At 38.2% G+C, this 26,140-nt stretch overlaps 1 protein-coding gene across 1 annotated transcript in view; it reads left to right on the top strand.

The window, feature by feature from the left end:
• Positions 1 to 26,140, top strand: part of VWA8 (von Willebrand factor A domain containing 8) — a 432,115-nt gene that overhangs the window by 192,005 nt on the left and 213,970 nt on the right. The window contains exon 21 of the mRNA XM_090258845.1: positions 9,253 to 9,329. Within this exon, the coding sequence (XP_090114971.1) occupies positions 9,253 to 9,329 (77 nt within the window). The remainder of the gene's footprint in view (positions 1 to 9,252; positions 9,330 to 26,140) is intronic.

Raw genomic sequence — 26,140 nt, 5'->3', positions numbered from 1 at the left:
AAATGATAAGCAGGTGAAGGTGCAGCTGATAGGTTGAGGATTGCTGGCTCAACTCTCATGGGATACTGTCACTGATGTTCTCACTCAAATGCAAAGTGACAACCACCTGGGAAAATGCCAGTTTTAATCACATGGTTTATTTTGAAAATAAGTAAATCATTTGTAGCAGTTGATCTTACTCCTTGCTTTCTCTTTGTCTTTTTAAAACTGTATATGATGGCTACTCAGAAAAACCTCAATTAGAAATGAGGCTTTGGGAATTAAATATTGACAGAGAAGCCAGGAGTGGGTTAGTATAATTATACAATAAAGTGTTAATGAGTGCTCTTAATACAAACTGTCTGTAGATAGATACAGTCTACCCAGCCTTCTGTTTGCAAAGTAGAAACTGGCTGAAGTCCATGGACAAAACGTTTCAGTAATTGAAGTAGAGATGTTTTGAAAGTTGTTCTATTACCAGTGGTAATTTTTTACCATGAGGAAATGAAGAAGACTCAGAAAGTGTGCTGGTTTTGAGAAAGCTCAAGGCTTATCATCTTTATTAAACCTAATTCCACTGTTTCTTTCCATATAATGCTCTCTTCTATCAAGATTAGTCAAGATTTCATAACAATTCTATTGGGAAGTTAAAAACAGTTCTATAAACATCACTATGGCTGAATAAAGTAGCCCACATCTTCTTTTGGTGAAATGGAATTGATTTGGGGGCAGTTTTATAACTTTATTTGACTATGAGCAGTTAGTTCTTATCCACATTAGGTGTTTGTAGATTTTTGAAAGTGGTGACAGGCATATAGGTATCCAAGCTATAGTACTTGTTTGGTGAATCTTCCTCCTCATTACATTTTTCTGGACACCTGCACCAACACAGTATGGGACACTTCTTCCTTATTTCGTTAGCCCAAACAGCTCTGTTGAGCCTGCTGTCATTGTGTACATCTGGAGTTCCCATCTCCTTCATGGCAAAGTTCCTGATCTCTGAGTGCGTAAGGGGCATGCTTCTTGAAACTTACTCTTTGGATGCACTTGTGAATGTTGATGGTGTATTCTCTGGTCACTACCTCACTGATAGCAAAACAGCCCTTCTTGCCACCCTTCTTAGAAGGAGCCATTATGCTGGGCCCAAGCTGGAATGAAACCAGAATTGATTTTTTTTTATCCTTTTAATTTTCTATGTGGGATTTTAGGGCACAGTACATCTACTTTCCAGTAAGTGAGAGAGAATTACTGCCTGTCAGTCAAAGGGACAGGGTGCCTGGAAATTACACGTTTGATGGTCCCTTTGTATATAATGCTCCATATTGTAAAACCACTTCTATAGGCTATTACATGCAGTATTTTCCACTTACTATGTGTATAACATGACATGTACCTTTCATGCAATTAGAAACTTCATAGTGGCTTTTTAAAAGATTCATAACATGACTTTCTATTTATTTCAACTTTACTGAGAGGGTAAAATGAGAAATGTCTATTTATTTTCCAGTCATTGGTATTTTTTCTGTCCCAGCAGTACTCAAGAATGATCTTCCTTCTTACCCATATCTTATTTTCTTTTGATTTGTACAGCTATATTCTATTTGATATACAAAATACTTGCTATTAATATTTTGGGTTATAGAATCAGCTTATAGTAGCATTTTTTGTTTAAAACTCCATAAGAATAACCTCTGTTTTTGTGTAGGAATGAATACTTGAGTTTTGAGAGGTAGTTCCATTTATTCAGATATTTGAAGGAAAAAATATTTTGTCATTGTAGTGTTCTAAAATGCTAAGGTACCTGTAAAATGCTAAGGTACCCCTTAAATAACAATTATTTTTTAAATGTGCAGTATTTTGTTTTAAGAAATGAAAATTTAATCAGCTAGAGATAGTGATTTTTCCTGGTTTCTCATCTTAGAAACATGAGCAGGTCATCAAAATGTAATTTATATGTAATGAGGCACAATTAATAATTCACAGTTACTTGTACATGAATATAGTCCAATTACTTGCCAGGTTTGTCAACTTATTAAAAACATTTAAGCCAGCCTGTTTACCATTTTACCAAATAATGGCATTTGGTGAAATTGTTATATATAAGTTCTTGTGGTCCACAGACCATATATGTTGCTCTTACCAAAATCCTAATATTATGCCTTCCTTATCAAATAAAAACTTAGCCCTGGCTGATTTTCATATAGAATGCCTTCTCTATCTCTGCCTATAATGTGCTTCATGTTTTTACATTACTAATTTTTAAGGTACTCTTTTCATTTCCATGGTAATAACTGATCAGCAGTGAGATAAATCTTAGAAGGCATCTCTTAATTTTATTTTTCTGCTAGAAGTTGAGAGTGGCTCTTTCTTGCCTATCAGATAAAATCTCTTACATAGGAAGACATTGAGAATGACCTTTGACCTGGATACAAACTACTTTTATAATTCTAGTTCTTCCAAATTAGAGTTTCTTACCCTTCCTGGGTGTACCATGTCTTTTTGTTCCTCTAGCTGTTTTTCACACAGTGCTCCTTCCCCTCATCTTTGCCTACGAAAATCCTGCCAGTTTTCAACAGCTCATATATTTTTTTCTCTCTGAAGTCTTTTTTAGTATCCCATAAATAATCTTGTCTTCCTCTGAACTTTTACAGTATTTTATCACTATTTGATTCCATTTTCTTTTATTGTTGTTCTAATAAGTTTTTATTTATTCTGTAATTGGATTGTTTCTTATGAGCAAGGATTAAAAATTGTAGTATTTATGTTTTACAATTTCTAATGTACTTTTTTGATCATCTCATTAAGGTCTACAACAACCTTCTGAGATAAATATTTTTATTTTCCACATTTCACAAAGAAGCAGACAGATTCAAAAAGGTTAAAATATTTGCTCAAGGGAAATAAAGGAAAGAGTAAACAAATGGAACTACATCAAACTAAAGAGTTTCTGCTCAGCGAAAGAAAACATCAGCAATATGAAAAGGGAACTAACCGTATGGGAAAACATTTTTGCCAATTATACCTCAGAGAAGAGTTTGAGCTCCAAAATATATAAAGAACTTATGACTCAACACCAGGAAGACAGACAATTCAATTAAAAAATGGGCAAAGGGACTGAACAGACACTTCTCCAAGGAGGACATACAGAGAGGGCCCACAGATAGGCATATGAAAGGATGCTCACATCACTAGCCATCAGACAGATGCAAATTAAAACCACAGTGAGATACCACCTTATACTGGTCAGAATAGCCATCATTAACAAATCAACAAACAAGTGTTGGAAAGGATGTGGAGGAAAGAGAACCCTAGTGCACTGTTGGTGGAAATGCAGACTGGTGCTGCCACTGTGGAAAACAGTATGGACTTTCCTCAGAAAACTAAATATGGAATTGCCTTTTGACCCGGTGATTCCACTGTTGGGATTATACCTGAAGAATCCTGAAAAACTAATTCAGAAGAACCTATGCACCACTATGATCATAGCAGTGTTACTTATAATAGCCAAGTGCTGGAAACAGCCTAAGTGCCCGTAGGTGGATGAGTGGATCAAAAAACTGTGGTACATCTACACAATGGAATACTATGCAGCAAAAAGAAAGAAGGAACTACCCTTTTGCAACAGCATGGATGGAACTGGAGACTATTTTGCTTAGTGAAATAAGCCAGATGGCAAAAGACAAATACCATATGATCTCACCTAATACAGATACCTAATGAACAAAACAAACAAACCAGCAGAATAGAACCAGAGGCATGGAAACAAGGAACAGACTGACAGTAACCAGAGAGAAGCAGGGGTAAAGGCGAAAAGGTCTAGTCAGGGAACTAGTATAAATGATCCGTGGACATGTACAACAGAGTGGGGATTGACTGTGGGAGTAGGGAGAAGTGTGGAGCAGTGGAGAGCAATGGGGGTATAATTGGGACAACTGTAATATAACAACAGTAAAATAATAAAAATAAATAAAATGGTCAAAAAAATATTTGCTTGAGATCACATAGCTAGTTAATGAAAGATTTAGGACTTAGACCTTCAAAGCTCATGCTTTTATTTTATTTTTTTAAAAAGATCAGGTTAATTCTCATACTAGTAATAACAGCAACAACAATAATAATATATAATATTAAGTCCTTACATACAGAGTACAAGGCATTTAAAGATATCCTATTATTAAAAAAATTTAAATATATTCTACAAAAAGTAGAGTATATCATGAATTCCCTTGTACCCATTACTTGGCTTCAACAGTTATCAACATTATGTCCATCTTAGTTTATTATCCCCTCAACACTTTTAAAATACATCTTTTATATAATGCATTTTTGTTATAAATATCTCAGCATTTGTATCTAATATAATTCTATGATTACACCTAACAATCAACATCCAAACAAATTCAATCATTGCATTTAATTGATGTGCTCCCAAGTCCCTTTGAAAGAGAAAGGATATGCTCTCCTGCTCTCTTTATCCAGTAATGTATTGCCTAATTTTCATGAATATGAACATTTTATTCAGAATTATACCAATATTGATAAGCTTCAGATGAGGAAATATTTTCTAGAGTAAATTTTATTAAGCCAATTTAAGTCCTTGATTAATTTACACAATGAAATTAAACCATATTAATGTTTTTCAAGCTAAAAATAACTGCTTTATTTTCAATTTTCATAGCCTTAGAGTTTGTAGTCTTTTATACACTGTGAAAATCAGTAAACATATATTTAGTGTCAACTAAGCAGGACTCCATGTACATTGTTACTGTAGAATTCTGTATAATATTACTAAATAATTCTGTAGAATTCTTTGTATTTCATTTCATCTAATAATTATAGGCGTATTAGTTTTTCTCATGGTACAAGCTTAGTAAATGTTTGTTGAATTATTTAATATTGAAATACTATGAATTTTTTATTGCCAAAATTAAAGAATGTGTGAATTTTGCCAATTAATGATTTGAACTGAGCCCTGGCAGATTGCTCTGGTACAACATCCGACCATGTTGCTATGCCAACATAATTGTCTAATATCTATGAAGGGGCTGAGCAGTTTGTTCAGAAATTTTCTTGCCTTTGTTCGCAGCTGGTAGTGGCAGCAGGAAGTTTGATAACTAAGTATGCTGGGCTTCTAGTAGCTCCAGCAGCCTAGAAATCCCAAAGCTATGAAATACTTGGTTTCATCAAATAAAATGACACTCATCTTTATTTATATTACATTATTTTATGTCCCTTCGCCTGAATTACAATCTGGAAATTCTTTGCCATTCTGCCAGTGATATGAACATGAATAGAGGGACAGTCCTGGCCTCAAGGAGTGTGTCTTATTGCCGAGGCATTTGACATATCACTGGAGTACAGCGTGTTGAGTGCTGTGAGAGACATTGGTTTAGGATCCCAAAGGCGGGATCCATGTGTTTCTCAGTTTTGAAGGAGAAAAGACAGGTTAAGAGTCAGGCAAAGCTTCAGAGAAGCAGGGACATCAGAACACTAAGGGGTGAGTGGAAGATGGCAGATAGATGGGGAATGATGGGCTCGTCTAGCCAGAACAGACAATGAGAGTAATGATGTAGGAGTACAAAGGTTCTGGAGACAGCTGGCTGATTAGAAACATGTTTGAGTGAGACTTGCAAAGGCCAACATAGCAAGCTTGCAAGTTTATCTTTAGTGGGGATACTTCAACTTTTAAATCCCATAATTTAAGTCCCAAAACTTAATTCCATTCCTAGACTCATTTATTCTTTGCCTGCTTCCCATTCCTCTTTAGCCCTTTTCTTCTATTCTACTCCTGCACCTTCTCCTCCTTGACAGGATGTGGATAGTTTTCTAGATCCTGTATTTTCTTCTTGTCCAGGAAAACTAACCCATAAGCCCTTCTCCTCTAAAAAAGGCTTTTACTGCTAATCTCTCTGAGGAAGCAGAGTAACTAAAATAGTGAGCCTGAGGAAGTTATGAGAGTTCCAGACTTCACCGTTCTCAAAGTCATGGTTCCTGATATTTTCTCTCACAGGAACTGGAAGCGTGTTTACTTTGTGTCCTGAGTGTGATTCCTGTCTGTAGGGCTAATGTGTTCCCTGTTTCTCCTAACCCTGCAGTTTAGGAGCCATCTGACTCCAACCTCTGTGGTGGTCCTGCTTCCCAGTACCTTGCCAAGAGGAAAACAGTTGGACAGAATAGTAATTGATGCCATTCTCATGAGACAATTTCTAGCTTTTAGGATCTCTCATTGCACAGATTCCTTCTCCCTTTTAAATTTTCACTCACTGAATATTATCTTCAATAACAGTCAATAATGATGTAAAAAATATTTATGCTAATCTTTATTAAAGGATACAAATTGTATATATAAAGAATAATGACTAGTAAGTATAGATAAATATGCATAGCAACAAAATTTATTTTAGCAGTTGCACATTGGGAAGTGTTTTGTTTTCTAAATTTCCCAGAGAGAAAAATGAGCATATATAGCTTGTATAATAGAAAGATAAGATACTATTTATGTATTTATTCAATTATAGTAATCCTGAGGATTATCTGTTTTAAGTAAAAACTGTTAATTGGAAAGAGCAGATTGCTCTTTCATATTGCTCAGGATATTTACAGAAATTCCTTCCTATGTTATGTGTTTAGCATTTCCTTGAAGGAACTATCAGAGCTTTGAAAGTGAAATCAAAAGTGACCTGATGAGATCTCTGTTTTAGAAAAATAACTTAACAAATTGTGATCTGGCCTGTCATTGAGTCTGGAGGCAGGGGACCAAATAGAACCATTTCTAGGAAGATGATGGGCTGCCTTTGAGTAGCAATAGTGAATAACAGAGAAAGGAGCAGATATGGGAAGCAGGCACTTCAAAGTAAACGTGCAAAATTAAACTGCCTTTTTAAAAACTAGACTTCCCTCCCCTACCCAGCAAATTCACTTCTCCCCTATTTCATATGTCAGTAAATGGTACCATCTTGCACCCTGCTATCCAAGATTGAAACTTTGACTTCTGTATCTCCTTATCCCCAGATCCATCCCATTCCCAGGTCCTGAGTCAAAGATGTAGGCATACAATGGATCTTAATTGCCTGCTACTGTCTTATTTATTAAGTAGTTGGTACTCATTCCAGTCCCTTTACTCTCTCTTGTGTCTATCATCTTGTAGCATATTTAATCAACCAAAGAGAAGAAAGACTCTAGAGTTATTAGAACCTACGTCACATAACAGTCGTTTATTTACACCGGTGGCTTGTCTACTGTGCTCCAAGTATATATGTCTTGCTTCCCTTTGAGAATTGTGACAGACACATTTTCATATGCCCTTTGAAAATTTATCTTAGAGGAACTGTAACAGTGTTAGGACAAAGATGATGCTCAGCAAATACCACTTTGGTCTTTGGTGCTTGTAGAATGCCACTCTTCACAAGATATGTAGTAGAAATACCAGTAATAAAGCCTGCTTCCCTTTACTGGGCTTCTGCTCTTGCTACCATGCTTTTCCCTTGCCTGCCTAATTATTTTTATAGGATGGATTCCTAGAAGTGGGGAAGGAGATAATTCAAGGCCCATGTTACCTAAACCAATTACAAATTGAAAGAAATACAATCCATAATGTTGTGACTAAAAGCATGAGCATCAGAATGAGACAGACATGGATTTGAATACGGGTCCACTGTAATTAGCTGTGTAACCTTGAGCATGGTGCTTAACTTTTCTGAGTTTTGGTTTTTGATGTTTTTTAGCTTCTCTGTTAGAGTGGCATTAGCCTCTACATATTTTTCTGGTATTGTGAATAACTGTTAATACCAATCTCATGAAACTGTTATGATTTAATGACATATCATGTGAAATACTTAAAATAGAGTTAGAGCCTGGCATAGTATAAAAAACATCTAATGTGTTATTCATTGCTACAACATATAGAACTCAGCTTTTTAAAAATCCACTTTTGTTCTTCCCACACAAATCACTTGTTAAAATATTTACCTCCTACTTCTAAGTCACAACTTTTTATCTATTTATTTATTTTTAATTTTTTAAATTGAGATGACATAGTTAATAAGATTATATAGGTTTCAAGTGTAGAATTCTATGATACATAATCTGCATATTGCATTGTGTGCCTAACAACCAAAGTCAAATCTTTCATCGCCATACATTTGACCCCTTTTATCCTTAAAATGGGGAAATAACATGGAAGTGGATTCCATTTTCAATAGTCTGTCTTCTACAAAAGGACGGCAACTCTCAGCATTAGTAGGTGGAAAGGAAATAAGGGCATTTGTAGGAAGAACACATATACTTGAGACTTGGTAATAAATTCTGGTTATAATTTTAGGTTTATGAAGTTTTAGAGAACTAGAAAGTGGAATAAAAAAAGAAGTGAGTGTTTTATTCAAACAGAAGTACAGTATTACCTCTTCCTGCAACTGAAAATCATTTTCTGAAGAAGTGATTAGATAAATCATTGTTTTTACGCTTACTTGATCACCTTTGGTGCCAGTCTTCAAATATGAAATACAGTAGTTGCTCTCTATATCATGGTTCATTCTTCAAGGCCTTACTGTATCACAGGATTTTAAAAAATATTATATTTAATTGGAACTGTTGTAACAATATAATCAATAAAAAACATTAAAAAATATATTTAATTATTTATCGCGGATTTTTCGCTATATTGTGGGATTTTAACAACAGACTACACATATGTTGTTAAAGTTACGTAAGTTTAAGAGTGTAGAATATGTTTAAGAACATAAGTAGTGTTTATAAAAGTGTGGAAAAGGTTAATAAGGGAGTAGGAAAGGTTAATAAGGGACTGGGAATGGTTTATAAGTGTGGGAAGGGTTTATAAAACCTTAAAAAATATATAAGTACTAAAATAAATGTAAGGTTCCTACTTCGCGGATTTCCACCTGTCGCAGGGGTGGTCTAGAACATAATACCCGTGATAAGTGAGGGAATACAGTTGTTAATCTTCTACTGTAATGTTGACGTTTCAGTGTAAATTATAGAGAAGAAAAGAACAAGATGTAGAAAGCTAAAATTATTTATGTATTTTTTTAAATAAGAAGAGTTTAGAACTTAGTGTACTTAATGTACTTAGAAGTAAATTTTTTAAAAAACTATGTGTTGTAGAAGTTGTACCGTATGTTTGCTACTTGGTTTTCATTTACAATAGCTAAAACAGTACAGCTCAGAAAAATAGGTTTTGATTTAAATTTTGTTTTTGTTTCTGTTTACCTCCGGACAAAAATCTCTTTTTGTTTAATGCTTTCTGTGCAATTACAGGGTGTAGGAAAAAACAAGATTGTTGACAGATTTCTTCACCTGCTCAATAGACCCCGAGAATATATCCAACTGCACAGGTAAGAGGGAAGACCCATAGCCTCTTAAGATCTGGTTTAATCATTTATTTTTACCTCAATACAACTTAAAAATAATTTTCTAAAGGCCCATTTTATAAACCAGTTTCATTTCTGTTCTTCTTGTTCTTATCTTTCCACTCTTTAAAAGGTAATAAAACCATGCAAAATTTATTTTTAAAATGACTAATGCTTTATAAACATGAATTAATAGGTATTTTGTGGACAGAGAGTGATGAACATTATATTCTAGGAGCAGATTTCATCAACATAAAGGATCTTAAAATTAGAAGAAAAATATGTAGAGGCTAATGCCACTCTAACAGGGAAGCTAAAATAGCTCACAAGGAGAAACTATGAATCTCAGTTGTGAGATAAGAAATTAAAAAATATGGAAGAAGCTACTAGGGTTTTTTGCCTTCCTTGAAAACACTTTGTGGATCATTTGAATGTTGATCAGGGATAGTTTTTAATCAAAGAGATTTTCTATACATGGATTGTTTTTAGATTATCCATGAACCTATCCCAAATCTTTTAAAAATAAAATATAAACAGACTGAGGGCAGGGGAGGAATAAGAGGGGAGGGAGCGAAGAAGGGAGAGAAAGAGAAATTAAGGAATATACCAAGTAATAAGCAACTCAGAACTAGATTAAATTGTGAATGGTTTAATCCCAAGACATACAATATCTTGTGTAGTCGAAAGAATATTGGTTTGAATTACAAGATTTGTTTTCTGGTTTGGGTCCTTTCACCAAATAATGATGTGCTCTTGGGAAAAAAAAAACAAACCCAAAAAACTGTAGATGGAAAGAAAGCAGAGTTAATAGACCAAAGAAAAGAGAACCAAAGTAAAGCTGAAAGATGGTCAAAACCTTCCTCTTGGGATTTATACCTCCAGCTGTGAGGAAGTAACTGTTACCAGATTAGTCCTACCACAGTAGACTCACAAACACTGGGAAAAGAACAACTACCAGGAATAGCTGTGAGCTGAACAACCACCAGAACTCTCATATGGTTAGGAGCCTTCATTAAATACTCCTGGTATTCAGAAGATACCCTATAAAGTTTATGCATTAGAAGTAGAACCCATCTGTCTCTAGAATAAAAGCTACTTTACACCCAACTCTTACAATGTTTAAACATAAGCCTGGAAAAAAACAAGGATGTTTTCTACATAATATTATTTAGAAGTTTTTCTTATTTAAAATGACTTTTGTTTGATTTTTTTTCTCATGCAAAATTAACTGTGTAGCTGAACAAACTTAACCTTGGGTGAAGACTAAAAACTAGACATTTAACAACATAGTATTCATAATGTCAAGAGGTGTGGGGCCTAAACCCCAAGCTAGGCTCCCCAGCCAAGAGCAGCAGAATGGGGGAGAAATAAATGCCCAATTAACGTCTATCTATGAAAAGCAGTAGGGTTTCTGTTTGCCAGAAAGAGACAGGAGTCCATTAGAGATACAGACACCCTCTTAAAGGGACAACACACAAAATTTTGTTCACAGCCACTCACCCAGGGCTCCAGCAGAAGGAGAACAGAGTGGACTGGAGTTACCTTAGGAGAGTCTGGGGTGTGTGGCTCTGGAGACAACCACCAGAATCCCTGTGCTGAATCACTCTCCAGTACCACAAATATTACCTTTCTTGGGTGCAGCACTCCCCTCCTTATATCATCAGTCTGGGAAAAAGCAATTGACATAGTCTGTCCTAGAATTTTCCCTGACTTTGGCAGAGCAGAGCCACTACAAGTCAGGAATGTGGGGCCTCCAGAGCCTGGAGAGTGGGTCTGCCAAAAGCTGGGAGACTGGCTCTGTCAGATCTCACCTGAGGGCAATGCAATGTACCAGTCAGGTTCTTGGGAAAGTGGGCATGGCCCCTGCCCCAAAGCTAGACAAGCCAGTCACTGACACTCACTGAGTCTGCCCAGACCTCTATACCTTGGCACGGCAGCTAACTCCTCAGATGGGTGTATGCACCACAGCGTATAGGTGACAGGAAATCCACTGGGTGGGGCTCCTCTCGTTCTGGGCAGGGCTCACACTCACAACCTTCCCTGGAGCCTGGAACCTCCACCTAACAGGATATCTGCTAGGCCCATACTCCCAACTCCACTAGAGGCTCTTTCAGTAACTGAGCCTAACAGGCATCAGGTAAGCAGAAGCAGCTGGAGGCAGATCTCAAGGTGCCTCGGGACTTTTGCTGACCTGTCCCTGGACTGGTGCTAGTCAAAGGCAGCCTTGGTACACAGCTTGGTCCTTTCCTGCACACCCAACCCAGCACAGGCAGTCACAAACTGGATCTCCTGTAGCTTCAATTAGGTTGCCAAGGGCCAGGGACAGGCAGCATCTGACATTGGTGTGCACCAGATTTGCTCCCAAGAGGCCCAGAATCAACATAACCAGTGGCAAGATCCAGAAAACATCAGAGCAGGATCCAATAAACTTCAAAAGCAGCAAATCCAAAGGGAGACCTAGGCAGGCACCAAACTATGCTGAGATGAATTCTGCTTAGTTTGGTCAACACCTGCATAGCAGCTTGCACACCATGGTTAGATTTGAGCTTCACAGTCAGCCAGCCTGCGTTTTGATCCCATATGAGGTAGGGCCAATAGCAACAAGACTTGATTACAGCAGGAGGTCCCATATAACTCACACAAGAGAAATACCTGCATCACCCAGTCCAGGTGATCAAGGACACTACACCACTAGATCCCACAAGACACCTATGACATAAGGTCCCCCCATGAAGACTGGGACTCATAACAGGTATATCTCATACATAATAAACAAATACAAAGAAGCAACAAAAACGAGGAGACAAAGAGTCCCCAAAAGAAAGAATAGGAGAACTGTCCAAAAGAAGAGCCAAATAAAATGGAGGCAAACAATTTATTAGATATAGAGTTCAAAGTAATGATTATAAGGATGCCCAACAAACTTAGTAAGAACTACAACAGAATGAAAAAGGACATAGAAACCATAAAAAAATAAAAGTAAAAAGACCCACTCATAAGTGGAGAATACATATCTGACATCAAGATTACACTAGTAGGTTGGATGATGCAGAGTATTAAATAAGCAATTTGGAAGACAAGGTAACAGAAAATACCCAGTCAGACAGCAAAAGGAAAAAAGAATGAGGATAGTTTATAAACCTAACCAAAGATGTAAGAGAGCCGTAAATGGAAAATTATAAGACACCAAAAGAAAGAAAGAAAGAAATTAAAGAAGATAAACTTAAATGGAAGCACTTACCCTGATCATGGATAGGAAGAATTAACATCATTAAAATGTCCATACTACCCAAAGCAATTTATAGATTCAACCCAATTCCTATCAAGATTCCAATGACATCTATCACAGAACTAGAACAAATATTTCGAAAATTTATATAGAACCACAAAAGGCCCTGCATAGGAACAGTAATCAAGAGAGAACAAAGTTAAAGGAATCATGCTACCTAATATTAAACTATACTATGAGGCCATGATAATCAAAACAGCATGGTACTGGCATAAAAACAGACACATAGATCAATGAAACAGAATAGAGAGCCCAGACATAAGTGCACACCTTTATAGTCAATTAATAATCAACAGAAGAACCAAGCACATACAATGGGTTAAAGATCGTTTATTCAATAAATGGTGCTGGTAAAATTGGATGGATACATGCAGAAAAAATGAAATTAGGCCACCTTACGCCACACATAATAATAAATTCAAAATGGATCAAAGACTTAAATGTTAGACCTGAAACCATACATAGGATGCATAATCTCAGATATTGCTCGTAGAAATTTTTATCGGATATATCTCCCCAGGCAAAGGAAACAAGAAAAAATAAACAAATGGGACTACATCAGACTAAAAGGTATTTGCACAGCAAAGGAAAATATCAACAAAATAAAAAGACAACCCCCAGAATGGGAGGGCATATTTACTGATACATCTGATAAGGGGTTAATATCCAATTTTATAAAGTACTTCAAAACAACACCAAAAACAAAAAAAAAACCAACCTAATAAAAAAAATGGGCAAAGGAACTGAATAGACACTTTTCCAAAGAGGGCATACAGATGGCCAATAGACATATTAAAAGATGTTCAGCTGTCACTAATCAACAGAGAAGTGCAAATTAAAACCACAATGAGAGCATCTCTCACTAGTCAGAAAGGTCATCATTAACAAATCAACAAACATGTGCTGGTGAGGATGTGGAGCAAGGGGAACCCTTTTGCGCTGTTGGTGGGAATACAGATTGGTGCCGCCACTGTGGAAAGCAATGTGGAGGTATCTCAAGAAATTTAAAATGGATCTGTGTTTTGACCCAGTGATCCTTCTTTTGGGAATATATCCAAAGGAACTTAAAACACTAATTCGAAAGAACATATGCACTCCTATGTTTATTGCAGTGTTATTTACAATTACCAAGGTATGGAAGCATCCCAAGGGGCCAATAATAGATGAGTGAATAAAACAACTATGGGACATTTACACAATAGAATTCTACTGGGACATAAAAAAGAAGAAAATTTTACCCTTTGCAACAGTCTGGATGAACCTGGAGAACATTATGCTAAGTGAAATGAGCCAATGAGCAGAAGACAAATACCATACGATTTCACTCCAATGTGGAATCTAATGAACAAACTGAACTAACAAGCAACTCAGAGACAAACTCTTAGATGGAGAGCAGATAATAGCTAGTGCGGGCTGATTCGGGGGGGGTGGATTGTGCAAAAAGGAAAAAGGGTTCATGGACATGGACTACGGTATGGCAATTGCTGTTGGGGAAGGAGGTATAACGAACTAAATAGTAATGGGAAAAAAATACAATAAAGATTAAACTTAAAAAAAAAAAGAGACACTTTTGGGACAATATGAAGCAAAACAGTATCATAGGGATACCAGACAGAGAAGAGAGAGAGAGCAAGGAATCAAGAACATATTTGAAGAAATAGTGACAGAATAATTCCTTAACCTGATGAAGGAAGAAGACAAACAAGATGAACTCAAAGAGGCCCCCACCAAACACATCATATTTAAATGGCAGATTCTTCAAAGTCACAAGAGAAAGACAGTTAGTTACCTACAAAGGAGCCCCCATGAGACTGTCAGCTGATTTCACAAAAGAAAAATTACATGCCAGAAGGGATTGGCATGAAATATTCAAAGTGGTGAAAAGCAAGGATCTACAACCAAGACTATTTTACTCAGAAAGTCTGTCATTTAAAATTAAAGGATAAATAAAGAGCTTCCCAGATGAGAAAATGCTAAAGGCATTTGTTACCACCAAACCAGTATTACAAAAAAAGTAAAGGGCCTGTTTAAAAAATAGAAAGAGAGAGAAAAAAAAAAGAGGAACATAGTCTAAAGTGACAATAAATACATACCTATCAAAAATCACTTTAAATGAAAATGGTTTAAATGCTCCAATCAAAAGACGTAGGTAGCTGAATGGATAAGAAAGCAAGACCTGTTGTTTACAGGAGACCCACCTCAAAATGAAAGATACAGTCTATAAGTAAAGATATTCCATGCAAATGGAAATGAAAAACAGCTGGGTAGCAATACTTATTTCTGACAATATAGACTTTCAGATAATGACTATTATAACAGACAAAGAAGGTCACTACATAATGATAAAGAGAGCAATCCAGCAAGATGCTATATAAACTCAGATCCAAGATGGCAGAGGAGTAAGTGGAAGCTACACTAACCTCCTCCCAGGACCAATCTGGAATTACAACTAAATTGTAGAGAATCATCTGGAATACCTAACTGAACAATAGCTGGAGAGAAGTCTTATAACCATGGACAGATAGAAGAAACGACTTCCCCACAACATGACTGGTAGAGAGTGCTGAGGAGACATGAGAGGACTAGCTGGATGGCCACAGGTGGCAGCTGAAGTGCCAGAGGCGAATTGCAGCAGCTAGGGTGTTCCTCCTTAGAGGTGTGGGCTCTAAATCCTAAGCTGGGCTCCTCAGCCTACAGCACCAGAGCCTAAAAGGAACCCAGATAAAAACCAGCTTTGAAAAACAGGGAGCAGTCTTACAGAGAGAGATGGCTGGAGACACAGAGAGCCTCTTAAAGGGCCAACACATAAAATTTCATTTGCAGCAACTTACCCTGAGCTCTGGCAAAAGGGATGGGGACAGAGTGGATTAAACATGCTTGAGGAGAGTCTGGGAATGGCGTCCTTCGGGAGAGAACTGAAGGAGCAGCATCCAGGATCCCTGTGCCAAGTCATTCCCTATACTTCAGGAGACATCTTCCTCAGGCAGAGTAATCCCTTTCAAGTGGCCTCAGCCTCAGGGAAAGCAATAGCCCTGCCCACAGTAATTACTCTGCCTGACCCTGTGGTACTTAAGCCTGACGTAGTCTTCAACAGGCTACCTAGGGCCACACTGGGACACCATCTGATGTCACCAGGGACGGATCCAGAAAGAAATAACAGTGGTAAACACTAGATTCTACTGACATGAATTCCATTGCGATTTTCTTCATGATTTCTGTTATTTTCTCTCCTGCATAGCTTTTTAACATTCACTTATTGTCCTTCAAGTGTGTGCCTGTTAGGTTACTAGTTTTTATATTATAGTTTATTTCAAATCTCATATTTGGCTCCTCCCTTCTCTTATTCCATTTTAACTTCTTCTTTCCTCTTCTTATTTTAATTTTAATTTTCTCTATTGTTACAACTTTTTCCATTCTGCACTCATACTATTTCTCCTCCCTTTAGTCTCTCAAAACTATTTTTCTTGTCATTAATCATCTCACATTCTTTTTCCCATTCTTAAATACCCTTAATCTCTCTCCACCTTTATCACTCTTTCCTTGTTGGTTGTAGCTATGATGGTGGTTGTTGCATTTCTTCAATTTTATTTCTAGAGCTTCACAATTTTTGTGTTTCAAATCTTAAATTTTATCATTCCCTTCTCCTACTCCATTTTCCCTTCCTCCTGCCCTTCCTTCCTTTATTTTAAATTTTAATTTTTCCCTGTCATAGCTTGGTTTTCATTCCTCACTCTTAGTATTCCTTCTCCCTCTATAGTCTCAAAATCACTTCTCTTTCCTCTAGACATTTTAAGCTTTTCTTTCTTTCTTGTTTTCCCTCTTATTCCCATCCCATGTAAATTAATCATTGCTCACTTGGTGTTGATAGTGCTGTGGTGGTACTTTTTCTCCAATTTGGTTCCTATTTTTTTCCTCTCACTATATATTTTTAAATTTCTGTTTAAACAATACTACATGTTTTTTTTTCTCTTCTTCCATTCTGACTTCTTCCCTCCCTTTTTTATTTATGATGTCTCTATTCCCTACTCTTACTATTGCTCCTCCCTTCTCCCTCTCAAAATCACTTTTCTTCTGCTAGTCATCTTATGTTCGCTTTTCCTTTCTTATAATAGTATTAATCTCTTTACACCTTTACTAATATGGGTTCATTTGATGTTGATAATATGATTGTGGGTGGGGGATATTTTTGCAGGTGTGGGTTTCTTTCCTGGGCTGTTTGGTTTTGTTCTGGCAGCACCTGTAGAGTAGCATACAAGATGTGGTGGGCAGAGTGACTCAGTAAGACAGCTGTAGGGAAGGACCCACCAAAGAATGACCCAACAACCAAAACCCAATTACAACAAGAGAGCCCACATAAATGGCATAATCCAGCAATACATTAAAAAGATTATACACCATGATCAAGTGGGATTCATCCCAGGCATACAAGGATATATAATATTCATAAATCAATAAACATAATACACCACATAAACAAAATGAAAAAGAAAAATTACATGATCATATCAATAGATACTGAAGAAACATTTGATAAAATACAGCACCCATTTGTGATAAAAATATTCAGCAAAGTATGAATACAGGGAGCATACCTCAACATAATAAAGGCCATATGTGAAAAACCTATAGTCAACATCATACTCAATGGCAAAAACTAAAAGCTTTCCCCCTAAAATCAGAAACAAGACAAGGATATCCGCTTTCACCACCTTTATTCAGATCAGACAAGAAAAAGACATAAAAGGCATCCAAATTGGAAAGCAGGAAGTAAAACTCATTATTTTCAGATTACATGATAATGTACATAGAAAACCCGACAAGCTCCAAAAAACTACTTGACCTAATAAGTGAATTTGGCAAAATAGGAGGATACAAAACCAATATTCAGAAATCAAAGGCATTTTTGTATACCAGTAATGAAATATCAGAAACCAGGGAACAAGTTCCATTTACTATGGCAATAAGAAAAATAAAGTACCTAGGAATGAACTTAACTGAAGAGGTAAAAAACCTGTACTTGGAAAACTTCATAACACTGAAGAAAGAAATTAAGGAAGATACAAATAAATGGAAGCATATACTATGTTCATGGATTGGAAGAATTAACATAATTAAAATGCCCATACAACCCAAGGCAATCTACAGATTCAGTGCAATCCCTATCAACATAGCAATAGCATATTTTACAAACTAGAACAAATATTGCAAAAGTTTATATGAAACCACAAAAGACCCAAATAGCCATAGCAACCTGCAGAAAAAATATGGAGGAATCATGCTACATGGTATCAAACTGTGGTATAAGGTCATAGTAATTGAAATCTCATGACACTGGCATGAAAACAGATACACAGATCAGTGGAACTGAGTAAAGAGCCCAGAAATAAGCCTACACCTTTATAGTTAATTAATATTTGATAAAGGAGGCAAAAACACACAATGGGGTAGAGAGAGTTTAGTCAGTAAATGGTGTTGGAAAAATTGGGCAGATATGTGCAAAAAAATGAATCTAGACACTGTACACAAGAATAAATTCAAAATAAAGACAATGTAATTTGTGAAATCATAAAAATCCTAGAAGAAAACATAGGTGGTAAAATCTTGGACATTTTTCACAGCATTTTTTAAAAATAAATATATCACCTCGGGCAAGGAAAAATAATCTAGTGGGACTACATCAAACTAATAAGATTTGACCCAGCAAAGGAAACCATCTACCAAATAAAAAGACAGCTCTCTGAATGAGACAACACATTGGCCAATGATATGGGGTTAATACCCAAACTTTATAAAGAACTTATAAGCCTAGTGAAGTAAGCCAAGCAATGAAAGAAAAGTACCATATGATATCATCTAAAACAGGAAACTAATGAACTAAACAAACAAGCAAAATTGAACCAGAGGTGTGCAAACAAGGGACAGACTAACAGTTACCAGGGGGAGGGGGATAAAGGAGGTAATTAGTGGAAGGGTTTAGTAAAGGAACTAGTATAAATAACCCATGGAGATGTACAATGAGGTGGAGATTAACTGTGGGAGAAGGGGTGGGCTGGGGGGGCAATAGGGGAAAAAGTGGGACAACTGTAAAAATAAAACCCAATAAATAAATCAAAGACTTAAAAAAAAAAAAGAAATAGGCAAAGGACCTGAATAGACACTTCTCCAAAAAAAGGACATATAGATGGCCAATAGACATATGAAAATATATTTAATGTCACTAATCATCAGAGAAATGCAAATTAAAACCATAGTTAGATATCACTTCACACCTGTGAAATGGGTATCATCAATAAATCAACAAACAGGAGGAACACCCGAAGATGGTGGTGTAGGCAGACATGGCTCGACTCTTCAAACAACATCAAAATTACAATGAAAAATATAGAACAACCATCATTTAGAACTGTCAGAAATCAAGTGAAATGGAAATCTGACAACTATGAAATAAAATTGAATGGAAGTCTGATATCTAAGGAATTTAGGAAACCACATCAATCCACTGGTAAGAGGGGCACAGATGTGGAACGTGTGGTAGATCAAAATTTGGGAGGGATATATTGGGAGCAAGGAATCCCATCCCCGCACAAGGCCCCCAGCCCAGGGTTCCAGTGTCGGGAAGATAAATCCTCACAACTTCTGGCTGCAAAAACTAGCGGGAAGGGCCACAATGGAGGCTTAGATTGACACGCTTGGTCTCTACAACTAGAAAGGAATACAACTACCTCAAAACAAAAGATAACTAGAAATTCCAGAAAATAAAACTACACGGAAGCCCAACGTACAAAGTTATAACCAGCGGTGCTCGTTGGGCGGGTAGGAGGAGCGAGAAACCAGGTGGCGCTGTTTGCGGTAGCACCAGGGACGGGCAGGGGGAGCAATCCCGGCTGCAGTCGAGCCCCGGCAGCTCGCGACCCCAATGCTGGGAAAGGCAGCCCCCACATTGCCTCGGACAGCGAGGCCCAGAGGACAGGAGGACGGATCCCGGTCTCCCAGTGGAGAATAACGGCAGGAATCCATGTTGGACCCCCACCCCCACACAAAGCGCCACAGTGCCGCGAAAAGGGTTGCGGATCACCACCGGTTGCCAGGTAGTGACGACAAAGTGCCGCAGCACATCGAAAAAGGTTGCAAATCGTCACCAGTAGCTGGGTAGTGACGACAAAGCACCACAGTGTGGCGAAAAAGATAGTGGATCGCCGCCCATCGCCGGGTTGTCACAAGTACACCAGCTCCGCCCCCTATAGCCTGCTCAAGAAGCAAAGCAAAACACAAATCTGTCAAAATGAGACAGACAACTATAGAAGTCCCGGTGACACAGCTCACAAGGAAGCAGATGGAGAATCTGACAGACGAACAAATAAGAAACCTATCAGAGGCTCAATTCACAGCTATAGTCATTGTCATTAGGTGGCTTACAGAATTAACAAAAGATTTGGAACAAGACGAGAAAGGATTGAAAGCTACTCATACTGAAAAGAACGAAAACACATACGAGACAGATGGTGAGGAAATAAAATCCAGAGATCAAATCAACAAACCAGAACATAGAGAAGGAACAAACAGTCAACCAGTGCGGAGAGAGGAAACAGGAAGCAAGGAAAACGAGGAGAGGATCAGAAACCTCTGGGACAGCTATAAGAGACTGAGTATAAGAATAATAGGGTTGCCAGAGGGCGAAGAAGAAGAACTAGAAATAGAAAAATTATGTGAAAAAGTAATGAAGCAGAACTTCCCTAACTTGGGGAATAAAATAGACTTACAGGTCCAGGAAGCAAAGAGAGTTCCAGGAAAACTGGACCCAGGGAGAAACACTCCCAAGACACATTATAATCAAATTGTCAAAAATTAAAGATAGAGAGAGTCTTAAAAGCAGCAAGAGAGAAGAAAAGAATCATGTACAAAGGGGTCCCAATTAGACTATCAGCTGACTTCTCAAGGGAGACCCTGTAGGCAAGAAGGGACTGGCAAGAAATATTCAAAGTAATGAATATCCAAAACCTGCAGCCACGAATACTCTACCCAGCGAAATTGTCGTTCAGAGTAGAAGGGCAGAGAAAGTGTTTCCAGGACAAAGTAAAACTGGAGTTCATTAGATCCAAACCACTATTATATGAGATGTTAAAGGGACTGGTTTAGAAAAAGGAGGATCAAAACTATGAACATTAAAATGAAAACTGCATCACAAGAACCAACAACAGAAGCTAGCAAATTGAAACAAAGGCAAACTAAATAGGCAATGAGAGTGGAAAAAGAACTATAGGTATGGGGAACATACTGGGGGGAGGTCAGCAGGGAGGGGGAAGGGGGAGAGGGAGGGAGATGTACAGGAATTAAGAAGCATAGTAGGAGGGAATGGAATGGACAGGAAGAGGTTGAGAAGAACTGTATGCACAACCAATGGACATGGACTAAAAGGGGGGGACTACGGGAGGGAGGGGGGCCACGGGGTAGAGGGGAGCAGAGGGAAGGGAAATTGGGACAACTGTAACAGTATAATCAATAAAACATATTTAAAAAAAATAATCAGCGGGAATTGAGTTGGTAGAAGAGACTGTTGGAACCCCATGCAGTTTCTCTTAAAACCCCCCCACACAGACTCACCTACTCAGACTCATTCCCTTTGAGCTCCAACACCGGTAGCAGCTTGAAAGGCACTAGTGGTATATAGGGAGGAACTGAAGTGTCTGGATCAAGGCAAGCAGAGGCCATTGTCTCTGTGCTAAACCCTTCCCCCACAAAGCCGGCAAGATGGTGCCATATCTGAAACTCCATTAACCTGGCTAACACTGTTTGACCCACTGTGAAGATCCCCAGAATCCACCCCATCCAATTTATAGTTCCACCCAAGCTGCTTCTCATATGGTCTTCACTCATGCTTCACAACTTCCTAAATCCTATCAAACAATAGCTGGCTTCAGTGAGCCTCAGGCCTGGCACTGGCAGCAGCCAGCTTGGAGCAAAAGCCAGCTTAGATTCAACAGGTTGGCTTCTCCTGGGAATTATAAAGATTGCTGTATAACTTGGGCAGGGTGCCCTGAGCAAAACACAGGTGAGGGCCTACCTTGGCCTGCACCACCTGGGAAACCCCAGGGCAAGCGCACCCAGTGGACAGCTACAGACCACATCAGAGTACCACCACCCTCCCCCTGCACAGCTGATCCTCCACGGAGTGTGGAGGCTGGTGGTCAGTGGTCATAGCCAGTCCTTGCACTTGACTAGTCTGGGTAAATCCCCCCCTGCCCATTGATCTGCCAACAGCAACCAGGGCTTCACTACAAGAGGAGCGTGTACTCAGACCACATGGAAGGTGAAGCTTGAGTACCCAGCCTGAGTGGTAGGGAAGGCTGAGCCAGTGGACCCTATAGGATACCTACTATGTTAGGCCACACTACTAAGACATGGAGTCAAAGCAGCTCTACCTAATACATATAAACAAACACAGGGAGGCTATCAAAATGAGGAGACAAAGAAACGTGGCCCAAATGAAAGAACAGATGAAAACTCTGGAAAAAGAATGAAATGAAATGGAGATAGCCAGCCTGTCAAATGCCGAGTTGAAAACACTGGTGATAAGGATGCTTGGAGAACTCTTTGAGTACGAGAAAGCATAGGGAAGAAATGAAAGCTACACTAAGTGAAATTTTAAGAATTCCACAGGGAACCATGAGTGAGGGAAGGAAGCTGGGATTCAAATCAAAGATTTGGAACATAAGGAAGAAAGAAACCTTCAATCAGAACAGAATGAAGAAATAAGAATTAAAAAAAAAAAAAACCATGAGGAGTGTATAAGGAGACTCTGGGACATTTCCAAAAGGGCCAACATCTGAATCATTGGGATGCCAGAAGGAGATGAGGAAGAGCAAGAAATTGAAAACTTATATGAAAAAATAATGAAAGAAAACTTCCCTAATATGGTGAAGGAAATAGACTTACAAGTCCAGGAAGCACAGGGTCCCAAACAAGTTGGACCAAAAGAAGACCACACCAAGACACATCATAATTAAAATTCCAAAAGTTAAAGATAAAGAGAGAATCTTAAAAGCAGAGAGTTACTTACAAAGGAGTTCCCATAAGACTATCAGCTGATTTTTCAAAAGAAACTTTGCAGGCAAGAAAGGCCTGGCAAGAAGTATTTAAAGTGATGAAAAAGCAAGGACCTACAACCAAGATTACTCTATCTAGCAAAGCAATCTCTTAAAATTTAAGTGCTTCCCAGACCAGGTAAAGCTAAAGGAGTTCATCATCACCAAACCATTTTTATATGAAATGTTAAAGGGACTTATTTAAGAAATAGAAGAAGATCAAAACTATGAACATTAAAATGACAACAAACTCACAATTATCAACAAGTGAATCTAACAAAATGAAACAAAAACAAACTAAGCAAACAACTAGAACAGGAACAGAATCATAGATATCGAGATCATATGGAGGATTATCAGCTGGGAGGGGGAAGGGGAAGAAGGGAAGAAAAGGTACAAGGGTTAAGAAACATAATTGGTATGTACAGAATAGACAGGGGGATGTTCAGGATAGTATAGGAAATGGAGAAGCCAAAGAACTTAATATGCACGACCCATGGAAATGAATTGGGGAAGGCGATTGCTGAAGGGAAAGGGGTACCAGGTGGAGGGGGACAAATAATAGTATAATCCACAAAATACACTTAAAGAGATAAATCAGCAAGCAAGTGCTGGCAAGAATGTGGAGAAAGGGGAACCCTTGTACACTTTTATTTGGAATGCAGATTAGTGCAACCACTATGGAAAGTAATATGGAGTTAACTCAAAAAACTAAAAATAGAATTGCCTATGATCAAGCAATTCCCCCTCTGTGAATATATCCAAAGAAACTGAAAAGCTAATTGGAAAGAGTATATGCACTCCTATGTTCACTGCAGTGTTATTTATAATAGCCAAGATTTGGAAGCAGCTCAAGTGTCCATTAGTAGATAAAAAGCTGTGGTACAGGAGCTATTAAAGGTGCTTTAAAAAGTTTGGATTAGCAATGTTTTGTCCTACTTTCTACCTAGAATGTCTTTTATACCAACTTTTTGTTGTAAAATAACAAATGATCTATAAAGAGTTAAAAATTCCATTTATGTTTGTGGTAATTTATATTTATGGTAATTCTTACATTGCCTACAAAATGTATAGATATGTTACCTATGAAAAAACCTTCTAAATTCAAAATGTAACAAAAATTTCAAAAATATATTTTTATTTTTGTTTTTACATACATTGATTGCAAACTCAATCGATTTTTATCATTATTAATTGACAGTATAAAAAATTTCTATTCAGTTTAACAGGAACCCAAGAGTTTCTGTTTGGCAGCATTTGACATTTATTATCTACAGTTGGAAGTCAAAGACTCCGTTTTTGTTTCATATATCATGTTAAAGAATTTTCATTAATTAGACTAACACATTCAATGTGGTGAGTTTTTGCTTTATTATTTACACCATTAGGGCTGTATCTGCCATAAACTTTAAGCTCATAAAATTGCTTGAAGAGACAGATTATTTTTTTATTGTTGTTCAATTGTAGTTGTCCTAATTTTTCTCCTATTGTTCTCTACCCCACCAAACACAACCCCCAACAGTCAATCCCCACCCTGTTGTCCATGTCCATGGGTCCTTTCTACTTGTTCCTTCAGAAAGATTTTTTTTTTCAGATTTAATGTGTTTTATTGATTAAAATATTACATTTGTGCCAATTTCCCTTCCCTCTGCTCCCCTCCACCCGGTGGCCCCCCTCCCTCCAGTTGTCCCCCCCTTTTAGATTATGTCCATTAGTTGTGCATACAGTTCCTCCCAACCTCTCTCCGTCTATTCCATTCCCTCCTACCATGATCCCCAATTCCTATATCATCTCCCTCCCTTTCCCCATTCCCCCTCCCTGTTGACCTCCCCCCAATATGCTTCCCGTACCCACAGTTCCTTTTCCACTCTCGTTGCCTGTTTAGTTTGCCTTTGTTTCATCTCCCTAGCTTCTGTTTTTTTAAACCAGTCCCTTTAACATCTCATATAACAGTGGTTTGGATCTAATGAACTCTTTCAGTTTTATTTTGTCCTGGAAACACTTTCTCTGTCCTTCTATTCTGAATGACAATTTCGCTGGATAGAGTATTCGTGGTTGTAGGTTTTGGATTTTCATTACTTTGAATATTTCTTGCCAGTCTCTTCTTGCCTGTAGGGTTTCCCTTGAGAAGTCAGCTGATAGTCTAATTGGGACCCCTTTGTACATAATTCTTTTCTTCTCTCATGCTGCTTTTAAGATTCTCTCTTTATCTTTAATTTTTGACATTTTGATTATAATGTGTCTTGGAGTGGTTCTCCCTGGGTCCAGTCTCTTGGGAACTCTCCTTGCTTCCTGGACCTGCAAGTCTATTCCCTTCCCCAAGTCTGGGAAGTTCTCCTTTATTATATTTTCACTCAATTTTTCAAGTTCTAGTTCATCTTCCTCATTCTCTGGCAAACCAATGATTCTTATGTTGGGCCTTTTATAGCTGTCCCAGAGGTTTCTGATCCTCTCATTGTTGCTTGCCATTTCCTCTCGCTGCATTGGTTGACTGCTTGTTCCTTCTCCATATTCCAGTTTGTTGAAATGAACTCTGGATTTTTTTTTCTCACCATCTATCTCGTATGCGGTTTTGTTCCTTTCGTTATGAAAGTTTTTCGCTTCTTTCTTATCTTTTTCCTGCTCTTTTGTGAATTCTGTAAGCCACCTGATAACAATGGCCCAGAACTGAGCCTCTGACAGGTTTCTTATCTGTTCATCTGTCAGGTTCTCTATCTGCTGCCTGGTGAGTTGTGTCACCGGGATTTCTATAGTTGTCTGCCTCATTTTGACAGATGCGTTTTGTTTTCTTGGGCCGGCTGTAGGGGGCAGTGCCTGTGTACGCGTCACAAATCAGCGACCGGCGCCTGCCTGTCCGCGACCTATTTCGCAGCCCTGTGGTGCTTTCTTTGGGGGCGGGGGTCCAAGATGGATTCACACAGTTATTCAGCTAGGAGACCGGGATCCGTCCTCCCGCCCCCCTGGGCCTCACTGTTCAAGGCGATGCGGCGGCCGCTCTCCCCAGCGCCGGAGTCGCGCACCGCCAGGGGCTTGACCGCAGCCGGGATTCCTCGCCGGGGTCGCGCACCGCCAGGGGCTTGACCGCAGCCGGGATTCCTCGCCGCCCCGCCGCTGTCCGGGTGCGACAGCAAACAGCACTGCCCTCTTTAACTCTTACCTGCCCAAATGGCACCGCTGGTTTATAACTTCATATGTTGGACTTCTGTGTAGTTTTATTTTCTGGAATTTCTAGTTATCCTTTGTTTTGAAGTAGTTGTATTCCTCTCTAGTTGTAGAGGGAGACCTAGCGTGTCCGTCTAAGCCTCCATCTTGGCCGGAAGTCCAGAAAGATTATTTTTAAAGACATAAAAATAGCAGATCAAAAAATGTTTAGAAAAAAAAAAATGTTTAGACTTCTCTGATCTATGGGTGGCCTACTTAAGGTC

This window comes from Furipterus horrens, unplaced genomic scaffold (assembly GCF_987537825.1).
Source record: "Furipterus horrens unplaced genomic scaffold, mFurHor1.1.pri manual_scaffold_12, whole genome shotgun sequence".
Taxonomy (NCBI): domain Eukaryota; kingdom Metazoa; phylum Chordata; class Mammalia; order Chiroptera; family Furipteridae; genus Furipterus; species Furipterus horrens.
This window is presented reverse-complemented; position numbering and strand designations above follow the sequence as displayed.